The 22,639-nt window shown below is 40.6% G+C and overlaps 1 protein-coding gene across 3 annotated transcripts; it reads left to right on the top strand.

Annotated features, from left to right (window-relative positions):
• Nucleotides 1–2,522: 2,522 nt before the first annotated feature.
• Nucleotides 2,523–21,795, top strand: LOC131548203 (integrin alpha-2). Of its 3 annotated transcripts, none has more exons than XM_058789325.1 (30): nucleotides 2,523–2,668; nucleotides 3,519–3,832; nucleotides 4,577–4,700; nucleotides 5,428–5,537; nucleotides 5,719–5,810; nucleotides 5,951–6,065; nucleotides 6,150–6,277; nucleotides 6,356–6,504; nucleotides 6,585–6,735; nucleotides 7,024–7,177; nucleotides 7,299–7,372; nucleotides 7,480–7,618; nucleotides 8,249–8,394; nucleotides 8,483–8,626; nucleotides 8,714–8,917; nucleotides 9,516–9,646; nucleotides 9,725–9,888; nucleotides 9,984–10,132; nucleotides 10,258–10,368; nucleotides 10,463–10,545; nucleotides 11,939–12,080; nucleotides 12,171–12,257; nucleotides 12,346–12,422; nucleotides 12,525–12,608; nucleotides 13,291–13,393; nucleotides 13,507–13,617; nucleotides 13,767–13,877; nucleotides 14,284–14,397; nucleotides 14,495–14,584; nucleotides 14,904–15,282. In XM_058789325.1, the coding sequence occupies exons 2-30, from the start codon at nucleotides 3,787–3,789 to the stop codon at nucleotides 15,159–15,161; spliced, it is 3,591 nt and encodes a 1,196-aa protein (XP_058645308.1). In that variant the 5' UTR covers nucleotides 2,523–2,668; nucleotides 3,519–3,786; the 3' UTR covers nucleotides 15,162–15,282. The 3 variants fall into 3 exon arrangements, with proteins under 3 accessions (XP_058645308.1, XP_058645307.1, XP_058645306.1); XM_058789323.1 differs by lacking the exons at nucleotides 2,523–2,668; nucleotides 14,904–15,282 and adding exons at nucleotides 20,871–20,987; nucleotides 21,099–21,795 and having other exon boundaries at nucleotides 3,479–3,832; XM_058789324.1 differs by lacking the exon at nucleotides 2,523–2,668 and having other exon boundaries at nucleotides 3,478–3,832.
• Nucleotides 21,796–22,639: the final 844 nt, after the last annotated feature.

Genomic DNA, 22,639 nt, shown 5'->3' with positions numbered 1-22,639 from the left:
TCTGTCCCCCTCCACCACCTCCCACCACTTCTATTACAGCTGATGACTTTGCTACTTTTTTTACAGACAAAACTAGATCGATCAGTGATCAGTTCTCACCTCCACGCACACAGGACCCCCAACCAACCACATCCACTGCTAAACCTCCCATTTTCTCCTTCTGTCCCCTGACGGAGGCTGAAGTATCCAAACTTCTCCTCTCCAACCATCCTACAACATGTCCTCTTGACCCAATCCCCTCGCACCTTCTGCAAGCAATCTCTCCCACGCTCTTACCGACACTCACACACATCATCAACACATCCCTACTCACAGGCATCTTCCCCACTGCGTTCAAGCAGGCTCGGGTAACCCCACTGCTCAAAAAACCTACATTAAACACTTCTCTTATAGAAAACTATAGACCTGTCTCTCTCCTTCCATTCATAGCGAAAACACTTGAACGTGTTGTCTTCAACCAGGTCTCATTGTTTCTTTCACAGAACAACAAACTGGATGCTAAACAGTCAGGTTTCAGGAGTGGCCATTCAACTGAGACTGCACTTCTCTCGGTCACTGAAGCCCTGCGAATTGCAAAAGCCCATTCCAAATCATCAGTCCTCATTCTGCTGGATCTATCTGCCACGTTTGACACTGTCAATCATCAGATACTCCTCTCCACTCTCTCATCACTGGGCATCGCTGGAATTCCACTTCGCTGGTTTGAATCCTATCTCACTGGTAGGTCTTTCAGGGTGGCCTGGGAGGAGGTATCCAGCACATACACTGGTCACTGGGGTTCCTCAGGGATCGGTTCTTGGACCCTCCTCTTCTCCACATACACTACATCACTGGGTCCCATCATACAGGCACATGGATTCTCCTACCACTGCTATGCTGATGACACACAGCTCTATCTCTCTTTTCAACCAGATGATCCAACGGTAGCTGCAAGGATCTCAGGTTGCCTGGCAGACATCTCGGCATGGATGAAAGAACATCACCTCCAGCTCAACCTGGCAAAGACTGAGCTTCTTGTCTTTCCTGCCGCTCCAACTCTACAGCATGACATCACGATCCAGTTAGGTTCATCAACAATTACCCCATCAACTTCGGTCAGAAATCTTGGTGTAATCTTTGATGACCAGCTGACCTTCAAAGACCACATTGCAAAGACTGCTCGATCTTGCAGGTTTGCACTACACAACATCAGAAAGATCAGGCCCTTTCTGACGGAGCATGCTGCACAACTTCTTGTCCAGGCCCTTGTCATTTCTAGGCTGGACTACTGCAATGCTCTTCTGGCTGGACTTCCATCAAACACAGTCAAACCTCTACAAATGATTCAGAATGCGGCGGCACGACTGGTCTTCAAGGAACCCAAAAGAGCCCATGTTACACCTCTCTTTATCTCATTGCATTGGCTACCAATCGCAGCTCGCATCAAGTTCAAGACACTGATGCTTGCTCATAGAACAACCACAGGCTCAGCACCGCCTACATGCACTCACTATTAAGAATCTACATCCTCCAGAAGTCTGAGATCTGCTAGTGAGCGACGCCTCGTGGTACCATCACAAAGAGGCTCAAAATCACTCTCCAGAACATTCTCGTTCACCATTCCTGGCTGGTGGAATGATCTTCCCACCCATATTCGGAGTACTGGATCCCTGTCAATCTTCAAGCAACAGCTGAAAACTCATCTCTTTCGACACTACTTGACTTCAACCTACACATAAAAAAAAAAAAAAAAAAAAAAAAATCTTTCTCCTTACTTATTCCTTCCCTTGCTAGCTTGTACTTATTTAAACAATGCCTGAGACTTGGTGTTACAAGCACTTCCTTTGTCGGATTGCCTCTTCAAGATGAATCGCTTCATGTGTTCCCCAAATTGTAAGTCGCTTTGGATAAAAGCGTCTGCAAAATGACTAAATGTAAATGTAAATGTAGGTGGCGCTGTCACAAAAAACTAGGGTCCTAGAATTGCGGTCCTACAACTGCGGTCCTGAAAGTGCGGCCTCCGGTATTGCAGACGGATAATATTGGATGGGCTTTGGTTCGTCATGTGACTTTTTCATCACCACCTTCATTTTGTGGTTATCAGTGTATTTCAAAGGTACAAAACAGATTTCAGTACTTCTATAGGTTGGTATATTAACATTATATCAGTTAATGAAATTACAGTATTTAACTGTAAATTTAAGTTAAAACTGTAAGACCTAAAATGTTGCTACAGTATTTTTTACAGTGGAATTCCGGCAACCACAGCTGTTATTTTTTTACTGTAAATTTTTCAGGTTTTATTTTATTTTTTTACAGTGTACACTGATTGGCCAAACACATACTAAACACCAGTTACCGGCATTTTTATAAAAGCCATGTAAAAATATTTACTCCACAAACATATCAAAGTCAAAGCCTCATGTCATTCCAAACCTGTAAGACCTTCGTTCATCTTTGGAACACAAATTAAGATGCATGCATGTTGCATGTGTGTGGTGCTGCTGACGCAGGAGCTGCGTTCTGAGGAGAACCCGGATGGGCTGCGCACATATGTGTAGAACACGCGTCAAATGACTGTAGAAAGAATTTTCATTTTGGGGTGAACTATCCCTTTAAGGCAGTCACCTGTTGCCAAATTTGAGACTGGAACCAATTGCTGTATGAGTCCAGCTAAAGTTTATTACTGGTAAGTGTTTCTTGACCACATCAGTGTAGTGCAATGTGAAGATTTAGCCACAATAGAAGAATAACAAAGTAAACAGTAAAACGATTTATGCTACAAAATTGTGTGTTTATGGAGATGATAATAAAATAAAATGATAACAAATAACAGTTTGGAATATAAATTAAGCAGAATTATGGACTGTTTTGGGACAGATAAAATAAAACGGAAGCAAACGACACCAGAAGTCTCGCACACGACCGTTCTTAAAAATAAGGTGGATAGATGGATAAATTGATTTTGATAACAGGCAAAAAAAACTAAATCAATATTTCTTGCTTCCTAAATAACATCTGAAACACCATGTTTTAAAAACATGTTTCACTGGCCAGATGTTGTGGCTTAGCCTACATCATAAATCTTGACGAGTAAATTTAGTAGAATTCAGCAGAATTGAGCAAGCTGTCTGTGATACTGCTTAAACATTTCCTGTTTACTTTGAAACTATGCCAATAAGGTAAACTCTTCAATTACATCCCAGTCTGAGAGATAAAATCCCGTCAGGAGTCTTGTATTAATCATTGTTTTGTGTGTGTGTGTGTGTGTGTGTGTCATGGTCTGCTGGGGACACACTCATGATGAGTATGACTTCCTCAGCTCTGTGACTCCGCCCCTTCGCCCACCTGTCCTCGCGCAGTCTAGCAGAACGCAGGAAAATAGCAGCGCATACTATATCTCAATAGTTTTGTAAATCTTGACTCACTTTTCGAATATGATTTCATGTCTAAATTGTGTCCTATATAGCTTCTCCATAGTTTATAACATTATAGTTGATCTTTCCTGTCTTTCCTTTTCCATTTGGATTCTTACGAAGTGTCAAATAAAAGGTGTGACGCCCGTTACATCAACTGAACGACAACTCAAAAGCCACAAGTTTCCTTATTTGGTCATTGGTCAGTTGCTTGTGGTCGGCATGTTGCATAATGTCAACATCAAAGGAAGATATACAAATCTTACGGGAGCGCTGCTATGACATCATATCCTCTGAGTTATGGGGATAGTTCAGGTTGTTTCGTTATAACAGTTACAGTAGGACTGGAGACATCACTATCTGCTCTTTCTTCTTAACAATCTCTCCACCAATGGACAAAGTGGAAAAAGTTGTGATACTACTGATATTACTGCAGAGTAAGTACTTGTTTTGCTTACCAAATGATGTTTACAAGTTATTAATCTTCATAGTTTTCATGACGTTTTTACATTTGGGTGGAAATACATGTTAATATTTTCAAGCTGCAACAAATGAAGATTTTGTGGTAATGATTTATAATTAAAAAAGTGTTTTATACACTTACTGTCAGTAAAAATATCTTTAACCTCCTTAAACAAGATCAACTTAAAATGTAGGCTACAATTTATTTTGTATGAATTGTACAATTGTAAATATACTGTATGTTGAATTATTATTTTTTCTACTCATGACATTTCTCTATTGCACAAATCTAGCCTAACTAAACTGAAAAATACCTATTTGCCATTTGAAAAATAATTTTAACTACCGGTATTTATTAATGACCAATTTTGCTTCTCAGGTAAATGTATTTATTCATTCATTTTCTCACTCACTCTTGGAATCCATACTATTGTACATGATAAATCTGTGCTCATGCTGATAAATGTGTGTATAATAAGTCCCATTGTTTTTTGTGAAGGTGTGTTTGGTGTAAAGTCTAAAAAGGGTTGGGTTCTCACTTCTCACAAATATGCCGATATACTGCTGGTCAAAGAATAGGGTTACCAATGTCAGATGTCTCATGGCAAAAAGTTTTTTGTAGAACTAGAACCGTATTAAATATACTGTATGTGAATATATATTGCCAAACAAAATAGGGTCTAAAATCATAGCTGAGAATGTCAAACTTTTCCCCGCAGGTTTCTGTATTCCTCACACTCAGGGTTTCAATGTGGGAACTGCAGGGGCTAAAATCTTCTCAGGTCTTGCGGTAGAAGAGTTCGGCTACACTGTACAACAGATAAGCAATGATCAAGGAAAATGGTAAGATATGTCACACACCAGACATTTTTCTGAAACATGTTCAAAATGTATAAAAATACATTGTGGATCCGAAGTCTGTTTCTGTCACAGTTTCTGTCTATTGAGTCACAGTTCACTCACGTATTACAGTGGGGAATTTGAGATGGCTTTGTTAATGACCAATTCCTGTCCGGAAAACCAGGAATTGTCATAGTTTATTCTAAAGGAAAATTATTTGGCACTCTACCAATCTTAAAGGAATAATACACCCAAAAATGAAAGATGAGTTTGATTCTTCATGTGAACAGATTTGGAGAAATTCATTATTACATCACTTGCTCACCAATGGATCCTCTGCAGTGAATGGGTGCCGTCAGAATGAGAGTCCAAACAGCTGATAAAAACATCACCATAATCCACAAGTAATCCACACCACTCCAGTCCATCAATTAACATATTGTGAAGTGAAAAGATGCGTGTTTGTGATAAACAAATTCTTCAGATGTTTTAATCAGCTGTTTGGACTCTCATTCTGACGCGGCACCCATTCACTGCAGAGGATCCATTGGTGAGCAAGTGATGTAATGCTAGATTTCTCCAAACTCATCAACATCTTGAATTGCCTGAAGATTTCATTTTTGGTCGAAATATACCCCAAGTATAGGGAAATGTATCATAAGCATGGGCAAAAAATAATTTGCATGCATAATTAGTTTGATTGCATAGAGAAATGGTTATTTTTGCTTAGGCTGCTGGTGGGTTCTCCTTGGAGTGGATACCCTCAGAATAGAAAAGGAAATCTCTATAAGTGTGACAGTGCTTCCAGAAGAGCCACCTGCCAGAAACTAAACCTTGCAGGTAAATTTCTCTTTATTTTAAATAATAATGCACTTATAAAAAGTATTGTGGTATGACCATGGGCTTTTGCACCAATGTTTAAACTATCTGACACCACAATACTTTTTAAGTCCTTTAAAATACAATTAACAGAATTTAAATTTTTCCCACTTGTCATGAAAATATATCTGTGTCTTCACAGACTCTATCAGCATAGATGGTGTGCAGAGCATCAATGTCAACATGAGTCTGGGCCTGACTCTCACTCCAATAGCTAAACCTAACACATTGCTGGTATGCTGTAGTAGCACTGTGTCACCATCAGGAGGCGGGATCTTACTCCTGTTTGAAAATATTCATTCAGTCCTTGTCACACTCAAGAGACTCTGTTATGGATTAAATTGTAGAAAGCTGATGGTACGTTTGTGTTTCAGACGTGTGGCCCTCTGTGGGCTCAGCGGTGTGGCAGTCAGTATTTTTACCCAGGAGTCTGTGCTGAAGTGAGCACACAGTTTACGCTCCAGTCATCCTTCTCTCCTGCCATTCAAAGTACATCTTATTTTGTATTGTCTGAAATGTACAAAATACTTAATAGGGTAAATTAGTCATTCTTAATCTGAATTTCTCATTCAGCTTGTGGTGGGCCAATGGATGTTGCCATTGTTTTGGACGGATCAAACAGTATATTTCCATGGCATGATGTTAGAAACTTTCTCATAAAGCTTTTGGAAAATCTCGATATCGGACCAGATAAAACTCGAGTAAGTACTGTTATTTACCTTATTCTGATTCTTTGATTTATATGATATGACTTAATTGTGATTTTGTTTATTTTTTAGGTCAGTATAATGCAGTATTCAGAGGATTTGTCCTTTCTTTATCATTTTAGTTCTGACCAAAATAAAGACAAAGTTCTTTTAGCAGCTTCTGATATTGAGCAAAAAACTGGAATAGAAACCAACACTTTTGAAGCACTTGACAATGTCAGGTATCTTTATTTTATTATTATTATTATTATTTATTTATTTATTTGTGGGGAGAAAAAAAACAACATTGTTTGTGTTTCAGACAAACAGCTTTCCTACCAGAAAATGGTGGCCGTTCCGGTGCCACTAAAGTGTTGGTGGTGGTAACAGATGGAGAATCTACTGATGGTCATAAAGGTCAAGAGGTCATTGAGAGATGCGAGAGAGATGGCATCATTCGCTTTGGCATTGCTGTGAGTCAAAGATCAGCATGAAAAAAAGCATTACATGAACAAGATACGATAATGCATTTTTATCTGTTATACGTGAAATTCAATAAGTAGTGAGATTCATTAAAGAAAATAAACCATTTTAAGTATTCGTTGTTTAAAATTTCATATTAAAGTACCTAATTTTATGGTTTTTATATATTTTTATTTTTAGAGTATGTCTTGAATTAAATGTATTTTGTTTTGTTTTGTTTACAAGACAAACATCATTTTTGAATTTGACGTATTACTGTCATCTATGAATTTATACAGATTCTCAAGCAAAGTGCCAACATTAAAAAATTCATAGAGGAGATTGAATTAATCGCTAGCACTCCAACAGAGAACTACATGTTCAATGTGTCATCAGAGCAAGCGCTAATCAATATCGCAGGAACTCTGGGGGACAGGATCTTTAACATTGAAGGTAAATCGCCCACATATGCCAAGTGAATAATGAATTTGTTCATCTAGTGACAACAGGTCACTTTTTTTTTACCTAAAACTGCTATAAATTAAAATAAGTATTTTGTCTTGTTTGATTTGAGGCACCAGTCAAGGTCAGGAATTTCAACTGGAGATGTCCCAAGTTGGATTCAGCGCACATCAGACCAATAAGAAGGTGCCAGTAATCTTTCAACATATCTGATTGAGTAGTCAAACTAGTTTCTAATGTGATACTGATTCAGAAGAAATGAAAGCATGACGGGGTGGCATTTTATCCCACAGGATTTGATCATGCTTGGTGCTGTCGGAGCGTATGGATGGAGCGGGACCGTCGTCCATCAAACAGCTGGGAAATCACACATTTTCCTCAAAAACGCTTTCAAGAAAATCCTGGATGACAGAAATCACAGTTCATTACTTGGTGAGCCAGCCAGAAAATGAACTGTAAAGTATTTTTAATGAACAAAAGCAAATATAGAGGTCATGTAACTTCATATCCATGCTACTTTCCAAAAGTTTGGGGTCAGTAAGATTTGATTTTTAAATAAATGAATACTTTTATTCAGCAAGGATACATTAAACTGATCAAAAATTGTATTTAATTATTACAAATAAATGCTTTTTTATTCATCAAAGAATCCTAAAAAAAATGGAAATCACAGTTTCCACAAAAATATGATTTAAACATTGATAATAATCAGAAATGTTTCTTAAGCAGAAAATCAGCATATTAGAATGATTTCTGAAGGATCATGTGACACTGAAGACTGGAGTAATGATGCTGAAAATTCAGCTTTGTCGTCACAAAAATAAATTATATTTTAAAATATATCCTCATAGAAAAGAGTTGTTTTAAATTATAATAATATTTCACAATATTAATATTTTACTGTATCTTTATCAAATAAATGTAGCCTTTCTGAGAATAAGAGATGTCTTTAAAAAACATTTTAAAAATCATACTGACCCCAAAATTTTGAATGGTAGTGTAACGTGCTGCTTTTACTGTATTTGTGATTAAACAAATGCATTTCCCCCGTCACGTGTTCAGGATACTCTGTGACGTCTGTGAGCGATGGCTCGTCTGAGTTTTATGTGGCCGGTGCTCCTCGTGCCGTTCACAGAGGACAGGTTGTAGTTTACAGTCTGAACAGTCAGAATCAGCCGGTCATCATAGATTCACAGAGAGGAGATCAGGTACTCGTCTGTCTGTGATCTTTAATGAGCTTTAGCTTCGTTACACACTGAAGTCCTGTCTTAGATCATTGTGGTGTGTGGTTTGCAGATCGGCTCTTATTTTGGCAGCGTTCTCTGTCCTGTTGATGTGGACGCTGACGGTGTGACGGATCTGCTGCTGGTCGGAGCGCCGATGTACATGAGCGAGGAGAAATCTGAAACAGGAAGAGTCTACCTCTTCACCATTACCAAGGTGAAACAGATTCACTGTCCATAAAACTAATCTTCACTCAAAGCAGGTCCTAAAAAGATTGACCATCTTGCCTCTTGATGTTCTCAGGGCATCTTAAGCAACCAGGGCCAGTTAGAGGGAGCCTCCTCATTGGAGAATGCTCGGTTTGGGACGGCCATCACTGCCGTCCCCGATCTAAACCTGGACGGCTTCAGTGATGTTGTGGTTGGCGCTCCGCTGGAAGGCAATGGCCAAGGTGCCATTTACATCTACTATGGAGACAGAAAAACCATCAGAAAGCAGAGCTCACAGGTAGAACACACTAATAACAATAATAATAATAATACTGTATATATATATATATTTAGTTTATTTTATTATATTTTTTTTGTTTTATTTTAACTTAAGTTAAGATTTAAAGTTAAATTTTTATTTGCTGCTTTAGTTATTTTAGTACATCAGGTTAAATTAAAAGAAAATGGGAAATGTTTCACTTTTTCAACTAGCTGAAATAAAATAAATAATATTTTGCTTATTAACGTTTTAAAAACATTTGTCCACTAAATGAAAGACGGTGAATCTACATGCAGAAAAATGATCTTTTATGACCAGGAAAGATTATTTCAGGTTGTAAAATGTCTTGTGATGCAACTACACAAAAATATGAAATAATGAATTATTCATTTATTAATTATTTGTTAAAAAAAACTAAATTATATTTAATAAATTATAGCTTTCTTAAAAATGGTGTAAACAATTTTTAAAACCACATGATACCAATATTAATACATTTCTAAGAACTATACATTAAAATATTTTTTCCTTATATTTTAATCATAGAATCTTATTTGTCATTTCCCATCATACTAAACAAGTCTTATTTTGTTGTCTCTCTTGTTATTTTCTGCAGAAAATACTTGGATCCAAACTGGACCCAGCGCTTCGTTTCTTTGGACGCTCTTTAGATAGTCGTGGTGATATGAACGGTGACTCGATCCCTGATATTTCAGTCGGAGGGGCCGGGAAGGCAGTGCAGCTCTGGTGAGGTCTCGGTCTAGTCGTTTAAGATCTATAAATCATAATGAAACCGTGATGCTCATACAGTAATTGTGATATCAGGTCAAGGGGAGTTGCAGCTGTCACAACAACAGTCTCCTTCAACCCTGAGAAGATCAGCATTCTGAATAAACCTTGCATGTTTGGAGGAAGGATGGTGTCATGTGCTAGTGCCAAAGTCTGTTTCAGATCAGCATTCAGACCCACAATATTAGCGGGTAAAGTAGGTAAGGTTGTCTCTCATATATGTTTTGTATCTCATATATATGTTCATTTCTCCAAAAATCTCCATGGAAGTGAATGGAAATACACTTTTGTTTAGATATCAAGTACAACCTGACTCTTGACGCTGACCTGCAGTCATCTAGAGCCACTTCAAGAGCCCAGTTTGACAACTCAGAGCGTCTTATCCAGAAATCTGTCAGCGTCTCTGATAAAGAAAGCTGTGTTGATCATAATGTCTATGTGCAGGTGAGTTTTTGCCGCTTACCACAATCCTCACGCTGTTCAGAATAACAATACTCACTGCCCTTTAGCTTCATTTCATTTAAAAGTGCTTGAATGATCATTTTACATCGTTGCTTTTATTGTAACAGGAGACTCCTGATTTTGTTAGTCCAATTGCTTTGCGAGTCGACATCAGTCCACAGAATCCAGATACGGGCCCTGCCCTGGATGCATTTCAGCCCAAAGCGTGGGAATTTTTTGTAAGATTCCCTCTGAATTGATTTAAGGGCATCAGTTTCATTTGTTTAAAAAGTTTCTCTCTAATCTGTCTCAAATGTATTCCTGTTTGCTTAGATCCCTTTTGTAAAGGACTGTGGCTCTGATGAAAAATGCTCTTGTGACCTGAAGCTGACTGTGAAAGCTGTTAATGTATCTAGGTAACCTCACACACACACAATGAAAGTAAAATGTAAAATGGTAAAACTACTAAGAATGTAAATATAAGATGAAAACAAATTTAAATGTTGCCTTTCCAACTAACTGAAATAAGTTAAAGTTGAAGTACTAAAATTACTGAAACAAAAATGTAAATAGAAATAGATTAAAACTATATACATAAATATATTATATATATATATATATATATATATATATATATATATATATATATATAATATATATAAAAGAGAATCTAATAAAATGTCAAAACCTCATAAAATGACTAAACCTTAAACTAAAATTAAAACTGGAAACATAAATAAAAATATATAAAACTTAGAAATATAACAATAAATGCTGTGATAGTATATAAATAATACTAAAATGTATGAACTTTGTATGAAGGCCAGACCAAGGAGATAATTCAGTAATCTCATAGTAATAATTACTTAAAATGTAAAATAAATAAATAATTTTAAAATAAAAAGTAAATCTAATCATTTGAAATTGTTGGCGTTAAAATAGTACTGTCAGGCTTTACTAAAGACGCGCAGTGAAGAATCAGCGCTGAAAAGGCGTGGACACAGTTATTTTTGCGCCTGACCTCACTGAATATGCATTTGTAGGAGTTTCCCTTTCAGACGCAAAATTTATGGGAGGAGAGTATTCAAATTAATCACGCAATGCGATTTACTAACGTTTGCACTCGTCAAATTACTGGTATTTGCGCCATTATTTACCCCCAAAAAAAACGGCCCAAAATTTTATTTAACGCCCAAAAAATCTTAATCTATTTTGCGCTTGAAATGGCTGCATTTGTTGTTACTAGGCACAGAGAACAGAGAGTGCATAGTATATCCAGATGTATTCATTTATTTGGAATGCCAGAAGAACACATTATCCGAATCTGAACATATCCTTACGCTAATTTGCGCTGCTCCTGGTAGATTGTGTTGGTCATAATGGAAATGAGATGTTGGCGCTGTTTTGGAATTGTGCTCTCGCGCTAAATTGCCCTGTTTAGTAAATCCGGCCCAAAATCTAAATAAAACATGTACTAAAAAAGATATTTGAAGCATATCACATTATTTGTTCATATGAATGTCAAGTTACGTTAACTGACATCAGAGAACCATGAACATGTAAATGTGATGTTAAATTATTAAAATTAATTTAAAATATCAGATAGTGCTTCAAGTAAAAAGTCAAATAGTGTCTGCTGAAAAAGACGTTTGGGAATCTCTAGGAGAGAAAGACAGATTTTTTTTTAGTGTGAACTGTCCCTTTAAGAGTCAACTAAAAATAATAAATTACTGATAGCAGGGCTAGGTGTATTATGCTCTAAAAGAACCAGAATCCTGAAATGTAAAAAGATTTTGTTGTGTTTTGCAGCTCATCGTCCCTTCTCGTCAGACCTGACAGAAGAAGACTGTCCTTAATCGTGACAGTAACGAACATGAAGGAAAATGCTTACAACACAAGAGTGTCCGCTAACTTTTCCAGTAACCTGTTCTACGCCTCTTTTACACCACCTGTAAGGCCACCATTTTGTGTTCTGGCATAAGTCTGTGCTGGTTTGTGTATGAGAAATTGCATATGTGAATCTTCTTGCTTGTGTGTGCAGGGAGACAACACAGAAGTGAAATGCAGTTCAAAACCAGGCTCACTCGACTGCAGAGTTGGATACCCGACCCTGGTGCCTGGCCAGACAGTAAGAGAAAAGCGTCTGTGTGTGTATGTGTGTGTGTGACCATACACACTTTTCGTTTTCTTTAATAATTTTTTTTTTCTATCATCAGGTAACATTTGAGATCAACTTTGACTTCAATTTGAATCAACTAGAGAAACAGGCTGTTGTGAACTTTGAAGTGCAAAGGTAAAAATGCTGTTTTTAACACAGATCTGTTCTAGATCTGTGTTAAAAACTGTTCTAAACTGTTTGGTTTAACTGTAAATAACCCTACATAACTGTTTCCAGTGACAGTGAGGAGGAAGTGACATCTGATAACAAGGTCTCTCTCTCTATCCCAGTCCAGTACGATGCCGAAATCATCCTCACCAGGTCAGAGGTCAAAGTAATGCTCTGATGATAACCTTTATCTGTTCGAAAAGTGGTCAAACATTTGAAATAATTAAGTTTGCATGTTTTTGAAAGAAGTCTCTTCTGCTTACCAAGACTGCATTTATTTGATTAAAAATACAGTAAAAATAGTAATATTGTGAATTATTATTACGATTTAAAATAAGTTTTCTATTGCAATACATTTTAAAATGTAATTTTTTTCCTGTAATAATGGTTCCTATTATTATCAATGTTGAAAACAGTTTTTGCTGCTTAATACTTTTGTGGAAACTTTGATGCATTTTTCAGGATTCTTTGATGAACAGAGCAAGAACAGCATCTTTAGTAACATTATTAATATCTGTATTGTTACTTTTGATCAATTTAATTAATTCTTGTTAAATGAAAGTATTATTTGCTATTCATTTTTTTTTTAATCTTACTTACCCTAAAACTTTTGAATTGTAGTGTCATGGTTTCCTCAAAAATATTAAGCAGCACAACTGTTTTCATCATTGATAACACGAAATTTATGATAATGCATAAGAGACTTTAAAAAAACATTAAAAAGTATTCCAAAATTTAGACCGCTATATGCTGTATATTAACCTTAACCTCTATCACAGAAAACAAAGGCTGTAAAAACTGTAGTTCCATTTATTCTTTTCAATAATTTTTCTAGAGACATAAACTTGGATTTTTGTGGCATTGGTCCTGAGGATCAAGTCAAACATACGGTCTCAGGTTTTGATGACATAGGCCCAGAATTCGACATAACATTACGAGTGAGTTTAAAAAAAGATATATATATTTCACATTAAACTAATATGTCTTGAATTCCCTCTAGTGTTACCAATGTGAACTATGCCAGAGTTATTTGAAGCATGTCTTTCTGCAGGTTTCAACAGGAACTTTCCCAATCAATCAGGCTCATCTGACCGTCTCACTGCCCACCAGCACCAAAGCTGGAAATCCTTTATTATATGTGACTTCAGTCCAAACGGCACCTGTAAGTATAACGCTCTATTAAAATATATTAGCAAATGTTAATAATTATTTTCTTTACAAATAAAGTATTTCACTGCACAAGTATTTATACTGTAATTACCAAACTGGGATGAAAAACCAGGACATTTAATCTCTGTTTCTGCTGAGTAGGTCGTAAATGTGCGGTGTGACAGCAGCCATCTGATTGACCCTTTGAAGATCAGAGAGAAAACACACACTGCCAGCTTCACTAAAGAGAGCTTCAGAAGGACAGCAGAACTGGTCAGTATGTGTGTGTGTGTGTGTGTGTGTGTGTGTGTTTATATTATATTATACATGCTGTAATATGGGCGTTCTGGGTTTTCAACATTTGCAATAATAATAATGAATGTTTCTTGAGCAGCAAATCAGCATATTAGAATGATTTCTGAAGGATCATGTGACACCGAAGACACTGAAAAATACAGCTTTGATCACAGGAAAAATTACATTTTAAAATATTTTCACATAGAAAACAGTTATTTGAAATTATAATAATATTTCACAATATTACTGTCTTTACTGTATTTTTGATCAAATAAATGCGTCCTTGGTGAGCAGGAGAGACATTTAAAAAATTGTACCAACCCCACGCACTATTTTGAATGGTAGCGTATAATACAGTACATTTTTTTTTGTTCATTTCCAGGATTGTCAGGCAGCAAAATGTGAAACCATGACTTGTGTCCTCAAAGATCTGGAGATGAAGACCAACTACCTTGTAAACATCACCACTAGGATCTGGAATGGCACATTTGCCTTTGTAAGTGTCTTCTGAACTGTTTGATGTCTATCTAATATTTCTGTTATCTGCCCTTGGCCCATGCTTTATTCCGAACTCCATGTTTATTTGCTTCCAGGCTGATTTTCAGACAGTTTTAGTGGCTGGAAGCTCTGAAATACAAACATCTCAGCCTGATCTCATAGTCGTCACACACAAACAACAAGAGGTCAGTTCATCCCCCTGTCTTTCAGTTGTGTTTAAGATATGATAAACCCTGCTGAACCCCCCAGCTTGGCTTAGAGTGATTTTCAGTGCTTGGCTGGTTTAATCTGGTGCGCATCTTGTTGGTTGATCAACATAGCCATTCTGTTCATCAGCAGAACTAACTGGGAAGTTGGTTTTTGACCATTATGTTTGTTTTAAGCACTTTTGTTATGTTTTCCCATAAAAAGTCTAAACATTCTTAAAATTACATACTTGAGAAGCGGAAGTTTGGAATTAAGTAGTTCAATGTCTTTAATTATGTTTACTTATATATGTCACAGATCCGCCCACAGCATCATCCACACCAACCACCTACACCCGTTCGCAATCACCGGAGTACTGATTACCACCTGTCATCACTTACCTGCTCGCTATATCAAGTCACTCACCACAATCCTGCGTTGGTTGGTATCAAGGTCGTAAGCCTGGCTCACTTCCCTACTCACCTCTTGGATTGCCTGGATCCTCCGTCCTGTAAGCCTCACCGACCGACCTATCACAAAAGTGTCACTTTGAGTTGGACGAAGTCACTGAGTTAAAGGACCCCTTTGTTTTAAGTTACGTTTTGTTTGAAATCCTTCGGGATCAGTTTATGTTTGTGGAAGGAAATAAAAGAAGTGTGTTCCCACTAACCCTGTGTTTGCCTCTCCGTCCAAACCTGACAGAATACCAACCCCTCAAAAGGAGTAATTGGACGTTGTTAAACTGAGATGGAAGACCAAGCTCTTCCAACACCGGACCCATTCACCGAACTAGTTCACGCTCTCCGAAGCCCTCCAGCCTCCTCCGCCATCCCATCTCCTTCCGGGTGCCCAATGGCCAAACCTACCCTCTACTCCGGCGATGCGGCCACCTGTAGTGGCTTCTTGCTTCAGTGTTCCCTGTACTTTGAGTTTCAACCTCACCAATTCCTGAACGATCGGGCAAAGATAGCTTTCATCATGTCCCTGCTGTCCGGAAGAGCCCTACAGTGGGCTGAGGCGCTCTGGAATTCACACAGCCCGTCGTGCGGTCACTGGGTGCCTTCACCGACCATTTCAGTGAAGTGTTCAGCCATACAGCCTCCTCCATCTCCGCTCACGAAGAGCTCTTTCAGTTACGACAAGCCAACATGTCCATCCATGATTACACCGTAAGATTTCGCACTCTAGCCGCCGGCAGTGGGTGGAACGAGACAGCACTTCGCCGCCTATCGACGGGTCTTGCACCCTCCATAAAACAGCAGATGTCTGTTATTGAAGACTCAGTGGGCTTGGAGGGCTTTCTCCAGAAATCGTTGCACATTTCACAACAGTTAAATGCTTGTCGCTCGGAGACTACCCCAGCAACCACCTCACAAGGATCGGTCCCACTTGTACCGGAACCCATGCAGGTGGACCGGTACCACCTATCTCCGGAGGAACGGGCCCGCCGGAGAACCCACAATCTTTGTATGTACTGCGGCTCGAAGTCACTCCCTGGTAGCCTGCCCGTTCGCCCCGAACTCCACGGTGAGTACGGTCCATCTTCACCCTGATGTTTCCAAGATTCCACATAGTGATGCTCTAATCATTTACCTGAACCGATCCTTTCCAGTTAAAATCCTCATTGACTCCGGAGCCGCCGGAAATTTCATCTCTTCGGCCAGCCTCCTTCAACTCCAACTACCCCGGCTCCGGAGTACTACATCCTACCGGATTTCCACCATACAAGGCAAACCGTTGAGCAAAGGGCTGGTACGCCACCACACTCCAGAGGTCACGCTCGCGTTGGACACTTTCACGAGGAACAAATCTCCTTTCTTATCTTGGAGGAAGCCATTGTGGATGTGGTGCTGGGTCGTCCCTGGCTCGTAAAACATCATCCAGACTTGCATTGGAGTTCGGGAGAAATCCTTCGTTGGAGTGCTTCCTGCTTTGAAAAGTGTCTCCCCAGTCTCCCGGTACCGCCAGTCCGTACCATCTCTCCCACTCAACTCCACCACCGTGAGAGCCCTACCACACTTACCTCGGTCAAGATTCCCAGAGCCTACCTCCCTTACCAAGACGTGTTCAGCAAACGGCCGCTACTGCCTTCCTCCGCACAGACCCTGGGACTGCACCATTGACCTGTTACCCGGGGCCAAACTGCCTAAAGGTCACGTCTATCCCTCTCAATCCCGGAACGCATCGCCATGGAAGAATATGTGAGAGGCGCTACAGCAAGGGTTCATCCGTCCCTCCACATCTCCCGCAGCCTCCAGTTTCTTCTTTGTCGCCAAGAAGGACGGGGCCTCCGCCCATGTATAGATTACAGAACGCCAACGCACAAACAGTCAAATTCGCCTATCCCTTACCACTGGTCCCAGCTGCCTTAGAAGAACTGTGGGGCCCGAAGCCACCAAACTCGACCTCCGCAGCGCCTATAATTTAATCCGAATACGGAAAGGAGATGAATGGAAGACAGTTTTATCACGCCCACCGGCACTACGAATATCAGGTTATGCCGTATGGCCTTCGAACTCTCCATCAATATTTCAGAACTTCATGAACGAGATCTTCCGGGACATGCTCAACCGATTCACCCTCATTTATATCGATGACATCCTGATCTACTCTTCCACCCTCGAGGAGCACCAAGACCATGTTACCCAAGTTCTCCAACGCCTCCGCCAGCATCAACTGTATCTCAAGCTCGAAAAATGTGAATTCCATCAAACAAAGATCCATTTCTTGGGATACATCATCGACGCGGATGGAGTACAAATGGATCCAGCCAAGGTGAAAGCCGTAAAGAATTGGCCACAACCATCTTCTATCAAGGAGCTCCAACGGTTCCTCGGGTTCGCCAACTTCTATCGACGTTTCATAGCCCATTATAGCCATCTGTCAGCTCCTCTAACCTCTCTCCTCCAAGGAAAACCGAAATCCCTTATCTGGACGCCTCAAGCGATGCAAGCCTTCCAAAGGTTAAAGTCCTCCTTTGCACCGCCCAACACTCACCCATCCAAACCCCAATCAACGCCGTGGTGGAAGTGGATGCTTGACGGTGGAATTGGCGCGGTCTTGTCGCAGCTAAAGGCGAACCTCCAGTGCTTCACCCTGTGCCTACTTCTCCAAGAAGATGTCCCCAGCAGAACAAAACTACGACATCGGGAACCGCGAATTACTGGCAATCAAACTAGCACTGGAGGAGTGGCGGCACTGGCTAGAAGGCGCACAACATCCGCTTGAAGTGATTACTGACCACAAAACCTCCAGTACCTTCGCGAAGCCAAGCGCCTAAACCCCGACAAGCCCGCTGGGCCCTTTTCTTCACTCGATTCAAATTCACTATCACCTATCGTCCCGGCCACAAGAACCTCAAGGCCGATGCTCTGTCCCGCCTGCACCAGCCCGACCCATCACCCGAACATCCAGAACCAGTCCTGCCACCCAAAATATTCGCTTGCCCCATCATATGGAAGGTGGATGACCAGATCCGTGCTGCCACTCAATCTGAGCCTGCTCCGCCGGAGTTCCAGAGGAAGCTGTACATACCAGCCACCTTCCGCCTCCCCTTCTGGACTCTCTACACACGCCTCCGGGATCCGCCACCCGGCCACAACGCACTCTCTCGCTCCTTCGAACAAGTACTGGTGGCCCAACATGAACCAGGACGCGTTGCCGTTACGTCCGAGGCTGTGCCGTCTGTGCCATCACCTCGACCCCCGTCCACTTGCCCGAGGAAAACTGGTCCCCTGCCGATCCCACGCCGCCCTGGTCCCATATCGGAGTTGACTTTGCCACAGACCTACCACCCTCCAACGGATCTACCACCATTCTCGCTATGCGGTCGACCGGTTCTCTAAGGCCTGCAAATTGATCCCCTTACGAGGATTACCCACAGCCCTCGAAACCGCGGAAGCTCTCTTCCAACATGTCTTCCGGAACTTTGGCCTGCCGAAGATATTGTCTCCGACCGAGGGCCTCAGTTCACTTCCAGGGTCTGGCGTAGTTTCTTCCGGCTACTGGGAGTCTCTGTCAGTCTGTCCTCCGGTATCACCCACAGACCAACGGCCAAACGGAACGGAAAATCCAGGAGATTGGGCGCTACCTGCGCGCCTATTGCCATCGCCACCAGGACCACTGGAGCAAGTACCTACCCTGGGCCGAGTACGCCCAAAACTCACTGCGGCAAGAAACTACCGGTCTCACCCCATTTCAATGCTTGTTAGGATTTCAACCTCCGCTCTTCCCTGGACCGGAGAGCCTTCCAAGTCCCGGCGGTTGACTTCTGGTTTCGAGAGAGCGAAGAGTGTGGGACACGGCGCATGTCCATCTCCAGCGGGCAGTACGGAGGCACAAAAGACATGCAGATACCCATCGCGCCGCCACGCCCCTATACCGCCCCGGCGACCGAGTCTGGCTCTCCACTCGGGATATTCGCCTCCGCCTGCCCTGCAAGAAGCTAAGCCCTCGCTATGTCGGTCCCTTCCCTATAATAAGACGGATAAACGAAGTCACCCACGAGCTCCAGCTCCCAGCAACTTACCGCATTTCACCTACCTTCCATGTATCCCTATTAAAACCGTTCACTAATCCCGTTCTCCCTCCTTCCGCAGAGCACGGCACCTCCTCCTCCCGAGGCCGACCCCAGTGGGACCATCTACAGAGTCGAAGAAATCCTAGACTCCCGTCGACGGGCGGCCGACTCCAATACCTGGTGGATTGGGAGGATTCGGCCCCAAGAGAGATCATGGGTAAACCGAGAGGATGTACTGGACCCTCGCTTCTTTCCGACTTCCACCGGTCGTACCCGACCGCCCCTGCCCCAAGAGGACGTGGTCGCCCTCGCCGTCGGTCCCGGGCGCCAGGAGACGCCCGTGGGGAGGGTACTGTCACAGATCCGCCCACAGCATCATCCACACCAACCACCTACACCCGTCGCAATCACCGGAGTACTGATTACCACCTGTCATCACTTACCTGCTCGCTATATCAAGTCACTCACCACAATCCTGCGTTGGTTGGTATCAAGGTCGTAAGCCTGGCTCACTTCCCTACTCACCTCTTGGATTGCCTGGATCCTCCGTCCTGTAAGCCTCACCGACCGACCTATCACAAAAGTGTCACTTTGAGTTGGACGAAGTCACTGAGTTAAAGGACCCCTTTGTTTTAAGTTACGTTTTGTTTGAAATCCTTCGGGATCAGTTTATGTTTGTGGGAAGGAAATAAAAGAAGTGTGTTCCCACTAACCCTGTGTTTGCCTCTCCGTCCAAACCTGACAATATAACAGACCACACTGTCGAATAGTTTTCCTTTAAAAAAAATTAAATAAAAAAATACATAAAGGGATAGTTCACCCAAAAATGAAAAATTCTGTCATTAATTACTCACCCTCATTTCGTTCTAAACCTGTAAGACCTTCGTTCATCTTCGGAACACAAATTAAGATATTTTTGATGAATTCTGAGAGCTTTCTGACCTTGCATAGACAGCAATGTAATTAACACGATCAACGTCCAGAAACGTAACAAGGACATCGGTAAAATAATCCATGTGACATCAGGGGTTCAACTGTAATTTTACGAAGCTACGAGAATACTTTTTGTATGCAAAGTAAACAAACATAACGACTTTATTAAACAATTAGTTTCCTCCGCGTCACCCTATAACGCCATTTTGGAATGGCGTAAACAGCGTATGCTGTTCTGTGTTTACGCTGTTTACATTGTTTACACTTTGATCTGAACAAAAACAGCGTATCCGCGTGGTGCAGCTGACACAGAACAGCATACACTGTTTACGTTCAGTGGATACTCTCCAAAATGGCGTTATAGGGTGACGCGGAGGAGACGTATTGTTTAATAAAGTCGTTGTTTTTGTTTTCTTTGCGTACAAAAAGTATTCTCGTAGCTACGTAAAATTACAGTTGAACCCATGATGTCACATGGATTATTTTACCGATGTCCTTACTACGTTTCTGGACGTTGATCGTGTTAATTACATTGCTGTCTATGGGAGGCTCAGAGAGCTCTCGGAATTCATCAAAAATATCTTAATTTGTGTTCCGAAGATGAACGAAGGTCTTACAGGTTTAGAACGACATGAGGGTGAGTAATTAATGACAGAATTTTCATTTTTGGGTGAACTATCCCAAGTCATCGTTTATCGGAACAACCCTACTATGTGTGTGTGTGTGTGTGTGTGCGTGTGTGTGTGTGTATATATATATATATATATATATATATATATATATATATGGGTGTGGTGATATGCTTTATCTAATCTTTCTTGACTCTGCTGCAGATAAAAATTACAGTGAGTAAAGTAGGAGCGATTGGAGATATTCCTGTTGGTATAATCATAGGAAGTGTCATTGGCGGTCTCCTCCTTTGGGCTCTAGCTACGGTGATCCTATGGAAGGTATGAGCGCTTTGTTTTAGCATGAATTGCAACTACTATACTAATACACTGTAATTTTGACAAAGGAAAATGCTTTATTGTAATAATATACAATACTGATGGTCCCACCAGGTTGGCTTCTTCAAGAGGAAGTCGTTGCCACAGGGAAATGAACCGGATCCGGCAGAACAAGAGGGTCTGTGTGAGAATCCAGCATGAACGGGACATACACGCTCACCTCTGTGACTACATGAAAATAACGTTACCTCGAAATGTACAGATTAATAACTGATATTCAGTTTACTGCCATTCGTGTCCTGCCAGGAGGTCTGACTTGTGATAATATTACTGTATTTTAAAGCATCTCAACTGTTGACTCTCATGCAGTTGCTCGTTCGGTGCTCACTCATATTTAGGCCTCAAAAGAATGAACGAATGAGTTGGTACACGCATGAGAGCCAGGATGTGTCTCCTTAAAGACACATGGGGTGGGGTGAATGTCTAAAATTTATGACTCTGTCAGTTCCTGCTTCCTTCTCGTTCTGACTTGCTTCAGTTTGTACTTGGTTGGTTCTCAGTTAAATCATGACAAATAATTCTGGAAATACATCATTTGAAGTTTCTCTTTTTCATTAATGTTCTGATTTTTCCTGTTGTTGAGTGTTTTGGAGACGTTTACCTCGCTCATGCACAAACACCCAGTACGATGACACACACACACACACACTGTGGTTATAACTCCTCGATGTGAAATACTTATTATGAATCACTCTTACTGTTGTGATTCTTCAAGCCCCGGGGGAAGATTAAATTATGTTCTTTAAACTTTGTTTTTATTGGCCTAGTTTCTTATTTTTCCTCTTCTTTATGGCTATTCTGGAATAAGCATATTTTAAAGAGATTAATGATTATTAGGTTTGTGTTTACCAAAGCACTTATTGTTTCAGTATTCAGTGAGGCTAAACATCTTAAGTCACACTTCAAATGTCAGAATGTCATTACTTTTAAACCTTTTAAAACAACTTTTGTTTTTCACATTTCCAAAGTTCTCAGAATCAAAAGTTGTCATAGTTGGGATTATTATTATTTACTATTTTATAATTTACTACTTCTTATCATTATTACTATTGTTATTATTTTGAGATATTGAACATTAAATAATTATGTAAACAAAAATAGATAGATAGATAGATAGATGTAATTAATTAATTTTTTTTTTTCTAAATTGACGATATATAGTACAGGGGACGTTCCGAACGTCCGTTTAGGTCCGCAGAACGTCCGCTTTGTAACTTTCGCGGGCGGACGTTTTGAGGACGTCCACTTACGTCCGCATTTGGTCCTCTTTTTGACGTTCGCTGGCGGAGGACATTCGTCCGAGCCAGTTTGCGAACGTCCCTGTTTCGGCCCTCATCTGCCATTTCCATAACAACACTTGAAAAATCCAGTCGCCCATGCGTGTGCTTTTATCAGACCTGACACCTTGCAACTCAGACAAAGTGAACTATTTGAACTAAAATATAAACTCATATTGGATTTTAAAGGGTAGGGTGAAGTCAGCTAAAATGGGTCAAATATTGTAGCGTCATATCTCTTAATTTTTATAGTCATAATAACTGACCTTGTTTCTTCAACTTGTTGACATGTAACAATAATTTTGATTGGTCTGAGTT

The sequence above is a fragment of the Onychostoma macrolepis genome, chromosome 10, assembly GCF_012432095.1.
Source record: "Onychostoma macrolepis isolate SWU-2019 chromosome 10, ASM1243209v1, whole genome shotgun sequence".
NCBI lineage: Eukaryota > Metazoa > Chordata > Actinopteri > Cypriniformes > Cyprinidae > Onychostoma > Onychostoma macrolepis.
The sequence above is the reverse complement of the archived record's forward strand: the minus strand, read 5'-3'. Positions and strand labels throughout refer to the sequence as shown.